This window comes from Grus americana, chromosome 3 (assembly GCF_028858705.1).
Source record: "Grus americana isolate bGruAme1 chromosome 3, bGruAme1.mat, whole genome shotgun sequence".
Lineage (NCBI taxonomy): Eukaryota > Metazoa > Chordata > Aves > Gruiformes > Gruidae > Grus > Grus americana.
Window position 1 is genome coordinate 81,404,322 of NC_072854.1, and position 16,451 is coordinate 81,420,772.

Sequence of the window (16,451 nt, forward strand, 5' to 3'; positions counted from 1 at the left end):
CTTCTGACAGCTTCAGTTACTCCCCAGGCCTGTTTGTTTTGACTTAATTTCAGTCAGTGATAAATCATCTTTCATGACATGAGGACGATGCACAGGTCACTTTGAGTATTTGCCTTACTGCCTTGACTTAGGGCCCTTTCATGCTGCTCTGATTTTTTCTTTTTTTTTTTCTTTTTTTCTTTTTTTTAAGCTTAACACAGAATTTTAAAACTGTTCTCTGTGGTAGGAAACATGTCTCTCTTTATGCTATGTGAGATGAACTAAAATACAATTATGGGCTGCTTAAAATGTAGCCAATACCACTGCTGTTACTATAGCTAGGTATAATGAAGCTGGTGTGGTGCCCTGTTTTTTTTAATTGTAGTTCTTTTCTTTAATGTTCCATTGATCCATTTTATTCTGTGCTTTACAGCTTCACAAAACCTGCAGCAGTGGGCTTGGAGCAGAGGAGCAGAGCCAGAGAGGATGTTCCCTGGCATCTGGGGAGGACTCTGCCCTGGAAATGCCTCGGAGCGACTGGCCACACAGCCAGCTTCCTCTGCCACAAGGGGCTTTTTGAGGGGAAACTCCAAATTTCATGTCAAATGTTATAACCCAAACCAAGCTTTGATAATAGGATTGTCTCATTTTCAGCTAGTCCCACGGCTGGGTTTGTGTTTTGAGGAGGCCATCATCTCGGCTTTCTCAAAGAAGTTGGCTGCAGGCTTTTGTGAGAGGCTAAGACAAGTCATAGGTGAAAGAGGAGGTCTGCCTCTTCCTTTGTGAGCCGACTGATTAGGAGGCTCAGCTTTCTTTTTGTAGATAGATAGGTGTTTTCCTCTCCATTTTGTCTACTAGGATTAATTTCATTCCTTTGTTCTCTGCCTAGGATCGAAGGGTAGACTCCTTGGGCAAGTGGCTTTGTTTCTTTTTTTTTCTCACTTGTGGGAGCAATTCTAGAAGAAACTGTACTGAAAGCCTGGCATGCTGTACCATGACATACAACGTCTGTGCTTCAGCACGTGAAGTGAATTTCCTTCCTGCAAAGGTGCAAACAAAAGTCATTGGACAAGAGTTGCCAGAGTTTGAAATTGTGGCAGAGGACTTCTTGACTGAGTTGCCTGTGTCCGGGCAGAGCCCTTTGTTCTGTGGCTCAGCAGTTCATAGTGACTCTGATCCCACTGGGGCTGGTGGGCACCCCTCTTGTAGGGATGAAAAAGGGTGTCTGCAAAGTCTGCTCCTGCACTATAGGCACTGGCCTTCCTTGGGAAGGACAGGAGGGATTGGAAACACAGCAGGGGAAGGAGAGAGCAAGTCTTCCAACTTGGAGGACAGAGCCACTACTAGCAACCAGAAGTATTTTGGAGCAATCTTAGAGTTTTTTGTCCTTCGAAGCAGCATTGTAGAAGGAAAAAGTCCCAGCAGAAAGATGGGTACCACCTGCTTAAGTACCCACATGTGCAGTGTAATGAGGAATCTGGTTTTCCCTGCTGAGCATCTGGTTCCTCCTGCTTGCCTGAACAGCATCCAGCATGATGTAGCAGCCTATAAAGTCCAGGCCACATGTGTGCCAATTCCTCTGGGTATGCATATGATGAGATTTATTTCTCTTTAGGGAAAAATGACCAGCTGTCCCAATCAATGTATGATACTGAATTTGTTTGTATATACTAAAGAGAAACAGCTAACAACAATATCCAGGGACAGACCCTTTCAGTCAGTGAGGTACAATGGATGTTATTCTTAGGAGAATAATTGCAGCTGCTGTGGGCAAGCTCTAGTTTTTGTGCGCTCCAGAGAGATGTAGCAGAAGAATGGGGATCTTTTGACACATCAGAAAAGCGGGGAAACTGTTTGGATGTGATGAACTGCGGCTGCACGTAGCTGCTTGATTGTGCCTTTGTTTTCAGTCTGATGCTCCTGTTTCAGGTAGCAGCTGGAGCAACAACTGCCACAACCTCCCTGTGGCAGCAGCTGACAGAAGAGTGGTAGGAAATACAGCACCACGTGAATGGTTGGTTGAAACAGCCAGTTTGGCGGTCCGAATAGTGTGTTATAGGACCAGAAGGCTTCTCAATACGTGGCAATGAAAATTCAGCTTGGAATCATCATTAAAGATGCCAGCAGCAGCCATCTTTAAGCGACTGTGAACTGGTTGTTTCTGTTAGTGATCTTTATCTAACGCCCCCCAGCTACCATATCGCACAGACTGAGGTGCTGCCTGAGTCCTATTGCAGTCATTAAAAAAAAAAAAATCTTATCATTCTTACAAAATATTGGAAGTGTCATCTAATGCTCTGGTTTTTCTGCAAGCCTCCCATAATTGGGGCTAGTGTCTGGCAGCACTGCAGCAGATAAGGGTCATTTCAGTTTTAAGTTGTGTGTATGTGAGAGTTTCTGGGCAGGATAATGAGTTGTTATCGTCTACTTCATATAGGTATAACTCTTTGAGAGTTGACAAAGACAAGTGCAGTCACCCAGCAACCCATGAGTCAATGGGAAACCTTATTGGTAAGCTGAGGTGATACAAAGACATTGAGAAAGTGTACTTCTAGTTCTGCCTCTTGATAAATTCTGAGTGGGGGAGCACATGTATTGAAGCAATCCTTGACATGAAGCAGCGATGAAGAAATACTGCTCTGCAAATGATAGGTAGAAGAAGATAAAATTGCTGGAGCAAAATCATCTCTCTGATGGTTCAGAGCTAGGTGTATAATTTTGGGTTCTCATTCATATTCCTTGGAGAACTCCGTAGATTGAAATGTGCAGAAGGTCCAATGCTCCTGTACCTTAAAGTACATCTCTTGATAATTTTTTGTCTCAGATCAGATTAATTTTTGAGGTTGGAAGCTTTCCAAGGTGACACTTTGCATTTTACTTCTTATTCAGGTGACTACTCTTTGCAACTGCCACAAATTTCATTTTCAGTATGAATTAAACACAACTTTTCTCTCCTTCTATTTAGTGTCAAAGTCCATGCCTCAAGAGCACTGACAGGTTTAGATAGGGAAATTGGATTTTCACCACATCAGTTCAGCAGAAATTTTGTGGGTTTTATCATTGTTTAACCAGCTCTGTCATCTTATAGAAGTTTTCTGTGGGCTGCATTATCTAAGGAAAAATCAGAGTTTGTTTGGAAAACTGACTTATATTTAAAGGATGATTTTGCTTCCTGACACAGAGATATGCTACTGTGAAAATCTCATTTTTTAAATTCCCATGGATCATTGCACAAAGATGAAAAGGAACTTATGTACCTGACTGAAAAATTGCTTTCCTGTTATGGTAATACCCAGATATGTAGCCCAGCCAGGCTTGTGAACAGATGATGTAGAATGAAAATCTTGTTAACCAATGTCTTCCTTGATTAGGCAGAACCAAACTTTGTGGTGGAGAGTTAAAAAGGAAACAAGAAGTACTGTTTCACCTTAGTGCATTTAATGCAATCTAGCTCTGAATGTTCTTAGTTGAGCGGAAGTGTAGGACTGGCAACACCCTTGTAGGTCTTGCCCTGGTAAAAAAACTGCACAAGGTATCTGTAATACCAAATTTCTTGATTTTACTCAAGACAGCTTTGGGTACAAGTATGTTCTCTTATTTTTTCTTTTAGTCCTAGTTGTCTAGCTTAAAGCTGCATCTTGTCAAGTACGGTTTTGTTCAAAAGCTTTTTTTTTCTGACTTGTCTTCAAAGCTTTCTGAGATATGCACATCAAGAGAACCATAGAAGTACAAGAAAGTTATTGATTGTTTGATTTGATTTTGTATTGTGGATTTCTTCCTTAAAGGCCCAGTGAAGTCCCTAGACTTAGGATTTTTGGTGGCTTTTTGTTGGATTTTTGCCTTGATGTAGACTGTAGCAGATGTTTACACCAAATGTTCCCTGAGTAGCACTTCTGATTTCTTTTGCAAAGGACTGGACAAAAGCTTTTTTAGAAGGTCAGCTTCTGTTTGCTGTTAAAAGCAAGATTACAAGTGTAGGGCTTGGTTTATATATTTTCATCTTCTGAGAGAGTACAGCTTCTTGTGACTTCTGAATCAGAAAAGGAATCATGTTAGAAAAAGTTGGAAAAGTCATGCTCTTTGCAGGCTGTGACCATTAGAATGTTGTCCTTTGCAGACAGTCTCATTATTCTGGGCCAAATTCAGACATACTGTGAACTGTTAAAATTTGTTGATAGTCAAGAAAATACTCTTTAATAATAATTTTATCTAGGAGGGAATGCATATTCATATGAATTGAGGGTTCAGCCCATCGTGCTTTCTTATATGCATACAATCTGAGCGTAGGCTTCTAGGCCGTTGCTCCTGAATTAGAAATTCAAATATGGATAATTTTAAATTGTTCTGACTTGTGCTTAGTTTAAAGAAATGAAAGTGCTTTTTGTTTAAGCACTGTATTGTGGTGTGGAGATAGGGAGTGAAATAACAGGATCTAGAATAATCTTTTAGGTGACAGTAATGTAAGGAAAAATATTTGCTGTTAAAGGGCATCCTTCTGTCTTTCAGTCTCTTCTGGCAGAGATCAGAGCTAGCTGCTTAGTTTCTGTGTGAAAATAAGAATTTCCAGTACATAATTTATTTATTTTACACTGTTACCATGTGTGTATGTTCTATTGTGCAGTTATGGAAACTACATTTTTTTTTGGTCAGTGTATATATATTTTGTCACTAATACAGGAACTGTTTCTGTTTAAGCACTATGTATATTTATATATCTTGAATGTAGAGAACAGCATGACTTGCCTTTTGCCCATTTTCATTCTTTGAATTTTTTCTTAGGAAGCAAAACATAAATGTACAATAGCCTGGTATGCAAAGGGAAGTATACAAGCAAAGTGGAAGGAAAGACATTCAGAAACATGCCTTCCTTTAGTAGAAAGCCATTCTTCCCAGTATTGTGCTAGTCAGCCTTCCTCTGAACAAAGCCACTTCCATAGCAGCTGTAATTCCTGCATGTAAATCATAACTTCTCAGAATATTCTTTAAAAGGCTTTTTAAACATTATCTGTTATATCATTTAATGTGCAAAGCCTGTGACAGAGCGAGGAATGTGTGAACCAGACCACTCGAGTCCCAGTCTTCCTTCTGTCCCCTATTGCATTGAATTGGCTCGCTTTATTTTGCCAGCACACCATTCCTGATTATGAACATCAGCATCTTAGCAGGTTCGAACTGTGTTATTACAATTCAACATACTCAGCACCTATTTTTCTTTAAGGTCACTAAAACGAGATACTTAAAATTTGGTACTGGCTTGCTTGAAGTATTTGGATCTTAACATTTTTCCCATAGTCTGTTATTACATGCCAAGTCAGCCTCAGCTCCTGAATATGCAGCATTCCCACATCCCCCTGCAGTTCTCCAGCTGAAGTCTGTGTTTTGCCAAAGTATTACTTCATTCATCATCCAGAAAGGGTAATTCCTCAGCTCCTGCTTTCCTGTTCTCGTCTAGGGTGTATACAATGAGGCCCTGAGATGTAGCAAGTCCACATTCCTTTTCTTCTCTCCTCGTCATGGATCCTAGTGTGTGTAAATCCATTGCAAGCCATTTAGATGACATGCCTACATGGCCATCTGCGTGAATGAAGAAATTACATGTGATGTATAGATTGCTGTCAGTTCTGCAAGTGTTAAACCCCTTTCTTTTCCTCCATTTAGTCAGTTAAATTTGCGTTAATTGAATTCCTGTCTTATTCTAGTCCTTCCATCAGCTGGGTCAAGAACTTTGCTTTCTCTGTGATGAAGTTAGCTTATATTGAATTTGAGAAGTAACTTCTAAATGGGTCCTTATAATAGATTGCAGAGACTGTGAGGACAAGCAGTCAAATTCTTGATTAGCTGTTCTGCCAGAGAAGAATAGCAATGAGTCAAAACTATGGACACCTTCCCAGGCAAGAATTTAGTGTCATTCCAAGGAGCTCTTTTTAAAGCCATTTTCCCTGGTAGTAATAAGTAAAGCAATTTTTAAGCAGACAGAATACCTCTCTTAAAATGAAATATGCTGCTCCAGGGTGGTGGTAAAAGAAAATACTATTTCTGGTTCAAGTCACATGTAACAGATCGTGGCTGTTAAAGCCCTTTGTCAGTAGAATGAATCAGTATTGACTGCTTGGTTTCTCTTGCAGGTCATTAGCTTGTCAGTTAATTGGAAAGCTTGTGAGGGGCTTCTCTGTAATGGTGTTTTGTGGTAGAAAAAAACAACCCAGGAATAAACTTAGTTAAAAGCTGTTCATAGTTGGTAACTATGGCTGGTTCATACACAGTTTTGATTGCTGCATGTGAATTGTACGATGGGCTAATCTCTAAAAGGGATGAAGGATTCCTGCAGTATCGCTCTGAAGGCTAACAAGTATTTGAAACAGGGATACTACTGTGAAATTCATACCATAAATAAATACACTTGTAAGAGTCTGCATGAATGCTGTAACTGTAACAAAAGGATCCTTTAGATTCAAGTCTGTGGTTAACATGACTATCGCTAGCTTGAGTCAAAACGATGATTTACTAATGATATTCTTCACTGAGATGTTTCAGATTAATATAAAATTCTCTTAAAAGTATAGTTCTGCAAAATTCTCTTAAAACTAGTTCTGCTGTCATTAAAATGGCAGTGTGCAATTCCTTATTAATTTTACAGTAACTTGATAGATGCTCATAAAAAAAGAAATCTGGGTATAAAGAGGGTGTATTTTCCCACTCAGCACCTGGACCTGAAAGTCTGCATGGGCTTGCGCATCGTTAGCAATACAGATTCTACAACCAGGTCTTAGTCTGTAATGCTGTTTTGGATGTATGGTTTAACAAGAAATTAAAAATTGATCTCTCTTCCTGTTCGCTGTGCAAATTCTGCAGTGAAACGTTGTACGAACCTGGGGGAGCTTTCTGTGAGGAAAGTAAACAGATATGAGGAAAGGCACATGGAAGAGATTTATTTAATAGAGGTGCCATTTTTATACTGTTGTTCTTCTGGCTATAACTGCACTTTACATTTTTATTATGGCCTGGGTCTTTACAGTTGAATTTTATAAGGCTGTTTCAGAACAATTGGGTCAGTCACCCATTATTCATTCAATTACACACTGCAGCCTTGCTGCTCCCTGTTGACATCTGTACACAAAGCCCGGCTCTTTTTTACATAACCTGACCAGCTCAAACCCGGCTGTGGGAGATGCTGAAAGTCACTGGGAGCACCAAAGCCTGGGAAAAGAAATGGCTAAATAGTTCATTCCCTCTGGCATGCCCAGAGGCAGGCAGGAAGCTGATAATGGCATCATTACACGTGTAATATTTTGTGTTTTGCCCATATATTGCTGTAGAAAAGGGAGAAATTGGAGACTGCTATGTGGGAAATGTTATTAAACTACATTTAAGGAGTTAGCTGTATTTCTGTTTGTTGCCTTGCACAGGCATTGACTTACACTGTCATGAGCTATTTCTGAGGGGACTGCCTCATCTGGAGCTGGAGGGACCCCTGCGTGCTGTGGTGGTAATGAGGTGACTGGCCTTGCCGGGCTGTAGATTGAAAAGGTGTGTGCTCCGTGAAGCAGGGCATTAGGGAAAGCAATGCAAATAGCTGTCTCATTAACGCGATTAAATGATACGCTGGACAGCTGAATTCTGCCTCTGAGGCCGTCTGGTGCCTCTCTCCAGCCAGCCTTTCTGTCAGTAACCGAGTGCAAGTCCAACTGGCTGTGCCTTGGGGTTCAGACTTACGTAAATGCTGACACTTGAAAGAGGACTCGGTAAGTGCTGTGCTTGGAAAATACAAAGAAGCGAGTTCCCAAAAGAAAACTGAAACGCATGGAGGCAGGCAGCAGGAGCTGTGTGCGTGTCAAAACTGGCACTCGGTCTTAACGGCCTTTCTCAATAACACCGAGTCGTGTTTCTTCCACCTGTGAAATGAACACAATGCTGCCTTACCGTGTGAGAGTATCATTGAAAGAAATCCAGTGATGTTTCTGAAATGTTTGGATACTTCAGTGCTGAGCACTAAAGAAAAGCTCAGAAATAAATTAGTAGCTCTTTATTTGGGAAGAACATCAGTGGTAGGTTGTGAAAGTAGTACAATTTTTACAACACAGCTAAAAGGAAGAATTGAAATGCTGCTGGTGGGGGGTGCTGACTGTCATGTACGCTGAATTGAAGCTATTTTCTGGCGGAAAAGAAAATAGCTTGTGATAAAGTAATTGAACACTGTATAAAAGTGTACGCCTGCAAAGTAGGAGGGAGGGAAGTATTAAAGTTGCAAAATATATCTCTCTACTAACTCCTAATGTTTGATTTGACTTGGATTTTTGAACTTAATGTTAAAAATGCAACTTGTGAATTTATTTACAAGCACCAAGGGCACATGTTTACATTAGGTTTGGTAATATCACAGTAGTAAACCTTTCTGATTTTATATGTGGAAGAAAACTTTGAATTTATTCGTGTAAGCATGGACAAGGCCTCAATTTCAGCCCACTGTTGAATCATTTTGGTACAAGCATTTTGTAGCTTTTCATTAAATGAAACAAACTGAGTGGTGATATTTCATATAAAACTACTGTGAGAACAAGTGACTGCAGCTGAACTTTTCCTGGCAAGAGTTGGAAACTGGGTTATAAGAGGACAGTGAACTGCAAACTTGGTGTCAGAAATGCCTTTGTGTTAGGCGTTGGGACGGTAGCCTCACAAAGCACCAGTCCTTTATGCTGCCGGGAACTTCTAAGATATTATGGTTACAGAAATAATAATAATTGTGTTTCAGATGGTAAGTAAAATGTGTATAAATTCATTAATTAAGAACTGTAAAGCTAGTGTATGAACTGTTTTGCAAACAAACAGGATTAAGTGGGTAGAAATTGGGTGGAGAAAAGGTTGGTTAGTCACTAGCAACACTGAAACCAAATACACAAATTTTATCTTGGTGTTGGCTCTTTTGTGTTAGTATGAGTCATATTAAAGTCTGTGTGTTTTGTGTAGCAGACAGTGATGAGCAGAGAAGGTCAACTTTTATTTTATTTTAATCCCTTCTAGCCTTCAGGAAAAAGAACAATCATTCAGCATGACCATTAAAGAAACTACTGCCAAAGTAAGTACATGTCAGTTTTCAGTTCTTCAGAATATTTAGAGAAGCAGATAATAGCTTACATCTTAATAAATTGTCTGTGGTTTAGAAAGTTGGGTTTGCGGTGTTTCTTCTAAACAGATTTTGCATGTAAATATTTCTAAACATACACTCCAATGCCCCCCCCCCCCCCAGCCAGTTTATATCTGGACAGGCCACAGAGATTATGCTTAAGGAAGCAGACGGAGTAATCTTGTTTCTTGGCTTATGTTTACTAGTGATCAGTCTTCTCACTGGTCTCCACTTAGGAACAGACTTGGATTCATGAAATGAAAGAGAATTCTGGTCATAGCCAAATATTTTCACTCTTAATACAGGGCCTCTTACTTTTCTAGCTGACTGGTTTTGTTGGTGTGAAGGAAGAGCATAAATGAAGTACCTCTTTTCCCTGCCCTTTCACTAATAATAGCAATCTAATTCTCATCTCCCTTTAAAAATACAAAGAAAAGTGATGTGGCATATTTGGCATACCTTTTGTTTCTAACCAGAGACGTTAAATCATTTCCTTTAATTTTCTTATTTCTCATGGCCTCCTTCCAAGAACGAGACTAGTAAAATTTTATTTTTATTTCAGAATGGCTCGGTGAGCCACAAAGCATCTTTGCTCCAGGAGTGCTCTAGAAAAGAGGTCCATTTATTGTAGCTAATTCATATAGGTCTATATGGAACAGAGAGTGGAAAACATTCCTGGGTTTTTATCAGTAATGAATCTATACTCTGAAATAAATTTATTTTTCATATTCTTTTTCTAATAGCACTCATCAAAATTAGTGAAAATTTTACCCTTTATAATCTATTCTTCCTAATCATCTTGACCAATACTTTTAGCGTGCACTGTTAAAAAGACTGTTTAAATACTGTGTCTCAATACCCTTCCTTCCTTCTCTCCTACTTTATTTTGAGCCCATTCTCCTCTGTTCCTTGTTTATGCGCATATCTTGGGGAAAAAATTAGTATAGAACATTATAACATGATGCTTCTTCCTGTATTTTTACATGACTGTGAATAAAGTATCAAGGAATTGACCTACAGCTGATCTAATAAAATGAATGAGACATTTGGTACCTCAGTGTGATGTGTTGTGTCAAGCTATCTGCAAGCTAAAACATAAGTTACGGATTTTGCCTTCTCCCCTGAAAATGCATGCCTCTTGAAGCACGGTGGTTTTTTTGGTTTGGGTTTTTTTTTTTTTTTTTAAGTAACTGTAGTATTTAGAGGCTTTTTCAATAAGACCTGAAACACGGGTAACAATTGAGAAGTCTGCGAGGTAGAATTCCACCGCCTGTTTGTTTCTGTAAGTATTCAATAGGTAAAATATTATTTTAATTTCTTTCCATTCCTATGTGATGGCTTTTATTTATTAGAGAAGATAAATAGGAAGCACATAATGAGACTCCTCCAAATCATTTTTTCTTTTATTTATTCAGATCATCTCATCCTATTATTTTCTTCTCAAACTGAATAGAGCCGGGGAAAACACTACTTTGTCAAAGGTCTTTTCTTTCCCCCTGTGCCACTAGTGTTTATATGGCCTTTTCTGCCTCATCTGTGTTGTTTTCAGCTGAGGCTGCAAACGCTAAGATTTGCCTGTTAATGAAGGGAACAATCTCCCTTATCCACCCTCTTCCTTCAGAAATTAATATGTGCTTTTGCTGCTTTAGATTAACATCATACACTGGAAAGATGGAAGAGGTTGACAATGGGCAAATTTGCTTTTGATATTTTGTTGCTTTTCATCTTGATTCCACGTATCTTTGCTAACCGGCATCCTGCTGTTTTCAGATAGACTGCTTTTTTGAGTAGAATTTTTGTGTCTGAACACAGGTTTGTAAGATGTATTCCTAAACAAGAGCCTTTTTTTGAAAGTCTGCAAAAAACCCCCACAAACCACTGAAGAGGATTTTTAAATAGATACAGTAATATTTGATTGTAAGGAACTTCCCTGAAACCAAAAGGGGTTTTTTTTAGACTTGAAGCTCGCTGCTCCATGGGCTGCAGCAGAGCTGGTCGCTGAGAACAGGGCAGAGGCATTGCTGGGGCCACAGGCACGGGCGCTCGCAGTCAGGCTGGTTAGGAGAGGATGGCACGTTCCCTGGGAGCAAGAGAGGACACTGGCTTTGTGAATGTTCATCATCTTTGTTAGCTAAGAAATAACCTTTCCTTAGTGCCTCAATACGCTACTGTAATGAATAATGGTAGCTGTTATTAAGATAAAATAATTAGAAAAAATGAAAGGAATTGGAGCTTGTAGAGTAGAACTGATGTAATGTAGAAGCAGTGTTATTAGTTTAGAGGATGTTATATTGTTTTGCCTCTCCCAGTCGTTCATTTAGTTTTGTTGAACTATGCCATATGATAGCTCTGAAGATTAATGTTGTTCATTTATCTGCAGACTACACGTGACATAGGTACAGGCAGAGGCTCGGTAATGTACTTATCTCATGTTCCAGAAGAATCGTCTCTGTGAGTTAGAGGAACTTCCTTTCAGCCTCTGGTCCCTGCGTTTGGTCCATTAATAAAGAGTGCCAGCGAGCTCTGTTCCGACAGTAGTGCTTACAAAGTGGACAGTGTTCACTAGAAACTGATTAAACCTCCCAGCTTATTTTGCATAATTGCCAAACAGCTGTCTAGTGGTAATGACTTTAAGTTACTACCAGCATGGGATATATTCATGCAGTTTTCCTAGAGCTGAAAGATTCCCCATCTAATTGCAATTCACTGAGCCATTCAGTACCCCTAAAGAGAGAGCTCTGCTTAGAAAGAAGTCATTAAAATCTTTCAGATTTATTTTGAAGATGTGAGACAGAAATGGCCTTTGGGTTCTTTGGGCACGCTTATTCACCTCTGACAGGTTTGGGTTTTTAAAAACATTTTAAGTGAATGTTAAGAGCAGGCAAGTCACTTAGAAGGGGGTACTGAAACAAAGTGAAATATCTGGGAATTGAAAAATTATAGTAGGTGCAGAAGTGATGAGATAATGTGTTTTTAAATTAATAGGAAGACTCTGAAGTCTTTAGATAGTAACAGTTACTGCTTGGAGGATAGTTCTGTTGACTCAAGAAAAAAATATGACCCATTTATGGTTAACAGATGCTCTCAGCTAAAGCAAGAGGGTATTATCCATTTAAAAGGATTTACAGTTAGTGTCATATCTGAATTATTATACGTTAATTGTCCAAACAGATAAGCCATTAGAGCTGTAAGGCTTTTGCTCTTAAAAAGTGAAGTGATAGCTGTGCTTCTGTTAATAAGCATGGTATATACACTTGTTTTTGAAGGGGAAAAAAAAAAGTCAAGAAGGGCAGGGAAAACTTTCCTCTGGAGATTTCATTTCACATCTCATCTCTTCACAACAACCCTGTGCCTCTCTTGACTATTGCTTTACCCTTGGTTCCAGCGAATGCAATGTTTTCTCAAATGTCAGCTACAATTTTAAGCACGTGTTTGATGTCTGCCTTCAGAACAAGGGATTTGCCTTAGCTCGGTGAAGGATTTTTCTGTTTGTTCATTTTGCTTTCCTTCACAAATGATGCAATATGGAGTAAGAACCAACATTTTTGAATATGTGGGAGTTGTATGAATTGTATATGCTGTATAAGGTCCTTCTCAGGTGGCAATGCGCGCTTAAATGTAAGGTACAGAAACAGTTGAACTTCCTTTCTTTTTTTTCTTCTGTCTCTCTCCATATTTTTAATACCAGTCCTGATTCATTGCTGAAGGAACTTTTAGTTAAAAAGATAAAAAAGACAGAGGGTAAGTCAGAAACCTGAACCCCAGTCAGCTATGTCTCCTGATTGTGAAACAAAGTACAGCATTGAGCTGGTGTAGCCTTATTTATTGCCTGTGCAGAGAAGTAATGATGGCTGCTTTGCCTGTTCTCAGTTAAGATGTGCAGCACGGTATATTTTGCATAAAAATAGCTGTACATTCTGTGTTATGGCATCTTAAACTCCAAACATCGGCTTGTTTACGCTCCACTCCAGGCATAACTGTTAATGCTGAAATTGTACAGAATTTGTAAGATGGCCTTTCTTCTATGTGCAGCCTCTGTAGCTAGTAGTGAAAAATGTCCCCTCTCATGTAGGTAGCTAATACTGATACCATTCCCTATTTTTATAACAGAATGTGTGACAAAGCTTGGAAGTTTTGATTCATGTTGGGTATTTCTGTGAAGACATCACTTCTTATCAAGCTTCTTTATCTTGCTGTGGGATGTTATGTCGTGTCTGTAAACCAAGAACGTTTGAAGCCCCATTTAAATTGCCTTATACTTTTACATGAATGAATTATATATCATGGCTGTCTGCCTTGATCTAGGTTTGCACGAGTCAGAAACTCTGCAGTACTTTGAGGAGGAAAGTGAGTGATATTGAGACTCAACTACCAGCTCTACTGGAAGCCAAAATGCTGGCTGTTTCAGGTAAGTTTTAAGTGATGAAAAGGACTAACATTGAGTGGTTTGTTAGAGCAGTTGTTGACCTTTTCATAGCTGGGATTTCTCAGGAAAAGTCATTGATGTGCACTTGTGTAGATCCCTTGAAGTCATGGCAAGTCCGGCAGAACAGGACTGTGCCGTGCCTTGTGTAAGGTACTTCAGGTGCCTTTCCACGGTTGGGAACTACTGGTGAAACGAATGCAGCGTGGTAGGCAGTAAACATGTGAAGAAGTGATATTTTTCCATAGGTGAAATGGATAAATGATTATCAATAGCTGTTTCTGGACCTTACAACTTATATGCCTTAATCTCTCTAGCTAAGAACATAAATTTACATCAAAGGTATAATAATTACAGGTGTGGCTTTAAATGACACTTTAGAATGGAATACAATAATTGGCAGCTTCTGCCATTCAGATCATTAAACTACTAATGATGGCAGCAAAAGAGCAATTTGGTCCTTGGAGCACTTGTGCATGTTATTTACAACCAGTAAAACATTGAAATGCGATTAGAGTCTGACAGGTAACAGCTTTACATGCCACTTACTTGGGATTACTTCACTGTTCGCTACGGGGTGGTGGGAAAAAGGCAAAGCACAGTTCCCTTGAGGTTGAAGAGGTGGGTTTTCTAATTCAGCAAATTGTTTGCAAGTGTGTAAACAGGTGTCTCTTTGCTGGACACCTGCCTCAGAGAGGAAGCTGAGTAGGAGGGAATGTAGACTTGGGTACAAGGAATTTTCCAGTGTTATACCAACTAAAGAAAGGCTAGAGGGTTTTTAATATGTGTCAAGGCAACATGTTATAGCTATCAGTTGGTGATTTACCTTCTCAGTTAAATATAAGAATTTAGTACTGGCACACACAAATTATTTTAAAATGAAACCTTGTGCGGCATCACATGGTTTGTTTGCCAGAATTGAGTAACATCGGACTTGAGCAAAATCCTAAAGGTAATTGAGGACCAGATCTTGTATTGGTGCTGAATATGCTCAATGTCCTTCTTCTCATAACACTTTTTCAAAATGAAAACACTCTCTATTTGTTTGTGTCCACCTGTGAGAGGTAAGTTGAGCAATCACCCTTCTCTGTCTGTGGGTTGTTTGAATGTAGGCAATTTTCTCGCTTTCAGAAACAGGATCAAAGTTTTCCCCAGTCATTTTATGGCTTTTGAGAGAACAAAATAGCCCATAAACTGGATATGCAACTGTGTCGTGCTGCCAGCAGGAAGCAGTTGGCCAGAAAAGATGTACCTCAGTCTGACACTTTGAGAGTAAATGACAACTTGAGGACTATTTCCAAAACATTCATAACAATATTTTATACTTGTTAGCTCTTGAAAGAGGTTGCTTGTTTCAGGAATGAATTCAAAAGACAATTTAATGCCGATACATCTATAAACTGTTTTCGCAGTACTGCGACTGTGATTGCCTTTTTATGCTTTTTAAGAAGCATCGATGCTATTTCTTAGTACTGATAAGCACTGTTTCTGCTTTTGTTCTTACTCTGAAAAACTCTTACTTCAGAGAATTTTAATTACTGTGAATGGTACAATCCTAAGTTGTTACTAAGGCAAAATTCTGGAGGGAACTAGTTGAAAGTCAAGGAGAAAAGGTAATTTGGAGAGAGTGGATACTGTAATTTCTTTACCTTGTTGTAAGAAATGGATACATTGATAGGATGGCACTTGTTTATGTTAAATGCGGAGTAGTATGCAGAGGATACAGAGGAAATAGAGGAATAATAATAAAGAAAAAGCTCTCAAATATCTGAAAGGGGGAAAAAAAAATTCTGAAAAAAAAGGAAATATTTCAGTCTTGCAGTGTGGAGTGATAAAATCAGAAAAGCCAGGATGCAGAATGAATCGCAGCTAGCAGAGAAATAAGTCAGGAAGGGAAAATTTGGTAAATCCAGAAGAGGAAAGAGGAAGGAGGAGATAAAAATAGTGCTTTTTTTCTTTTTTTTTTCTTTTTTTTTTTTTTTTACTTAACAAGGCGAAAACAGTGAACAGTGGATAATTTAAAGGTGGCTGAAGTATTACATTTCTGTGTATTCCTCTGTTAGGCATAAATGAATGACACCTCTTAACTATGCTTTATTTAAGAAGTAGGTCTTAACCTTTTAAATACTGATTAAGATTTAAGCAAGATGCTGTGTGTACATATGCCCTGAACTGTCAGGCAGCTAAGGGAATGTTACTTAACAGCATGGATATATTAAATTGTTAGAAGGTGGGAGAATCTTCAGTTGGGTAATATGCAATTATTTAAGGACAACCTTGGAATAGCATGAAATTCAGAGGGAATTATAGTGTATATATAGATATGCAGTAAGAATAAAGTTTGGTGGTCATAATTAGAGGTTTTCATTTAGTCCGGAAGCGTCAGGCAGGGATAGATGTCTGTTATTTCTGCTTTTTTACTCTAGAAGTTAGATCGATCATTCAATTTCCTCAAACAACAGTACTAATGGATACTGAGAACAACTGTTTTTCTTTAAACAGATGTTGCATCGTTTTTGTTTAACATAGCATTTTCCTTGAGGAAGCAGTTAAGTGATTTTGGAATAGTGGCAAAGCAAAAAGGTTACGAATGCAGTTGTGCACATCTGGATTCATGTATCCCAAAAGTTAAGATAGATGAGCTTAAGAATATAATTATTAAGTGATGCATTAGTTCTCAGAGTTTGCATGTGATGACTTAATGTTGTGATAACTTGCAAAGCATCATAAATACCTCAGACTTTAACAGCTACTTTGATAGCTTCAGACAACATTCATCTGAACTGTACTTTCTATTCCAAACACATTGATTTACAGTATTGGTATATTTGCACCAGAAAATGTAAGAATATAGGTAATCTTGCTTTGAGAGGAAAATACCACAATAAAAGCAGTGTAAGTGTGATAATTCTATTAGTCCTGTCAATA

General features: G+C 38.8%; 1 protein-coding gene across 11 annotated transcripts in view; it reads left to right on the forward strand.

Annotated features, from left to right (window-relative positions):
* DISC1 (DISC1 scaffold protein) overlaps nucleotides 1–16,451 on the forward strand; it is a 208,207-nt gene that overhangs the window by 75,788 nt on the left and 115,968 nt on the right. For all 11 annotated transcript variants that reach the window (XM_054821736.1, XM_054821737.1, XM_054821746.1 and 8 more), the window contains 2 exons: nucleotides 8,998–9,052; nucleotides 13,406–13,508. In XM_054821736.1, the coding sequence (XP_054677711.1) occupies nucleotides 8,998–9,052; nucleotides 13,406–13,508 (158 nt within the window). The remainder of the gene's footprint in view (nucleotides 1–8,997; nucleotides 9,053–13,405; nucleotides 13,509–16,451) is intronic.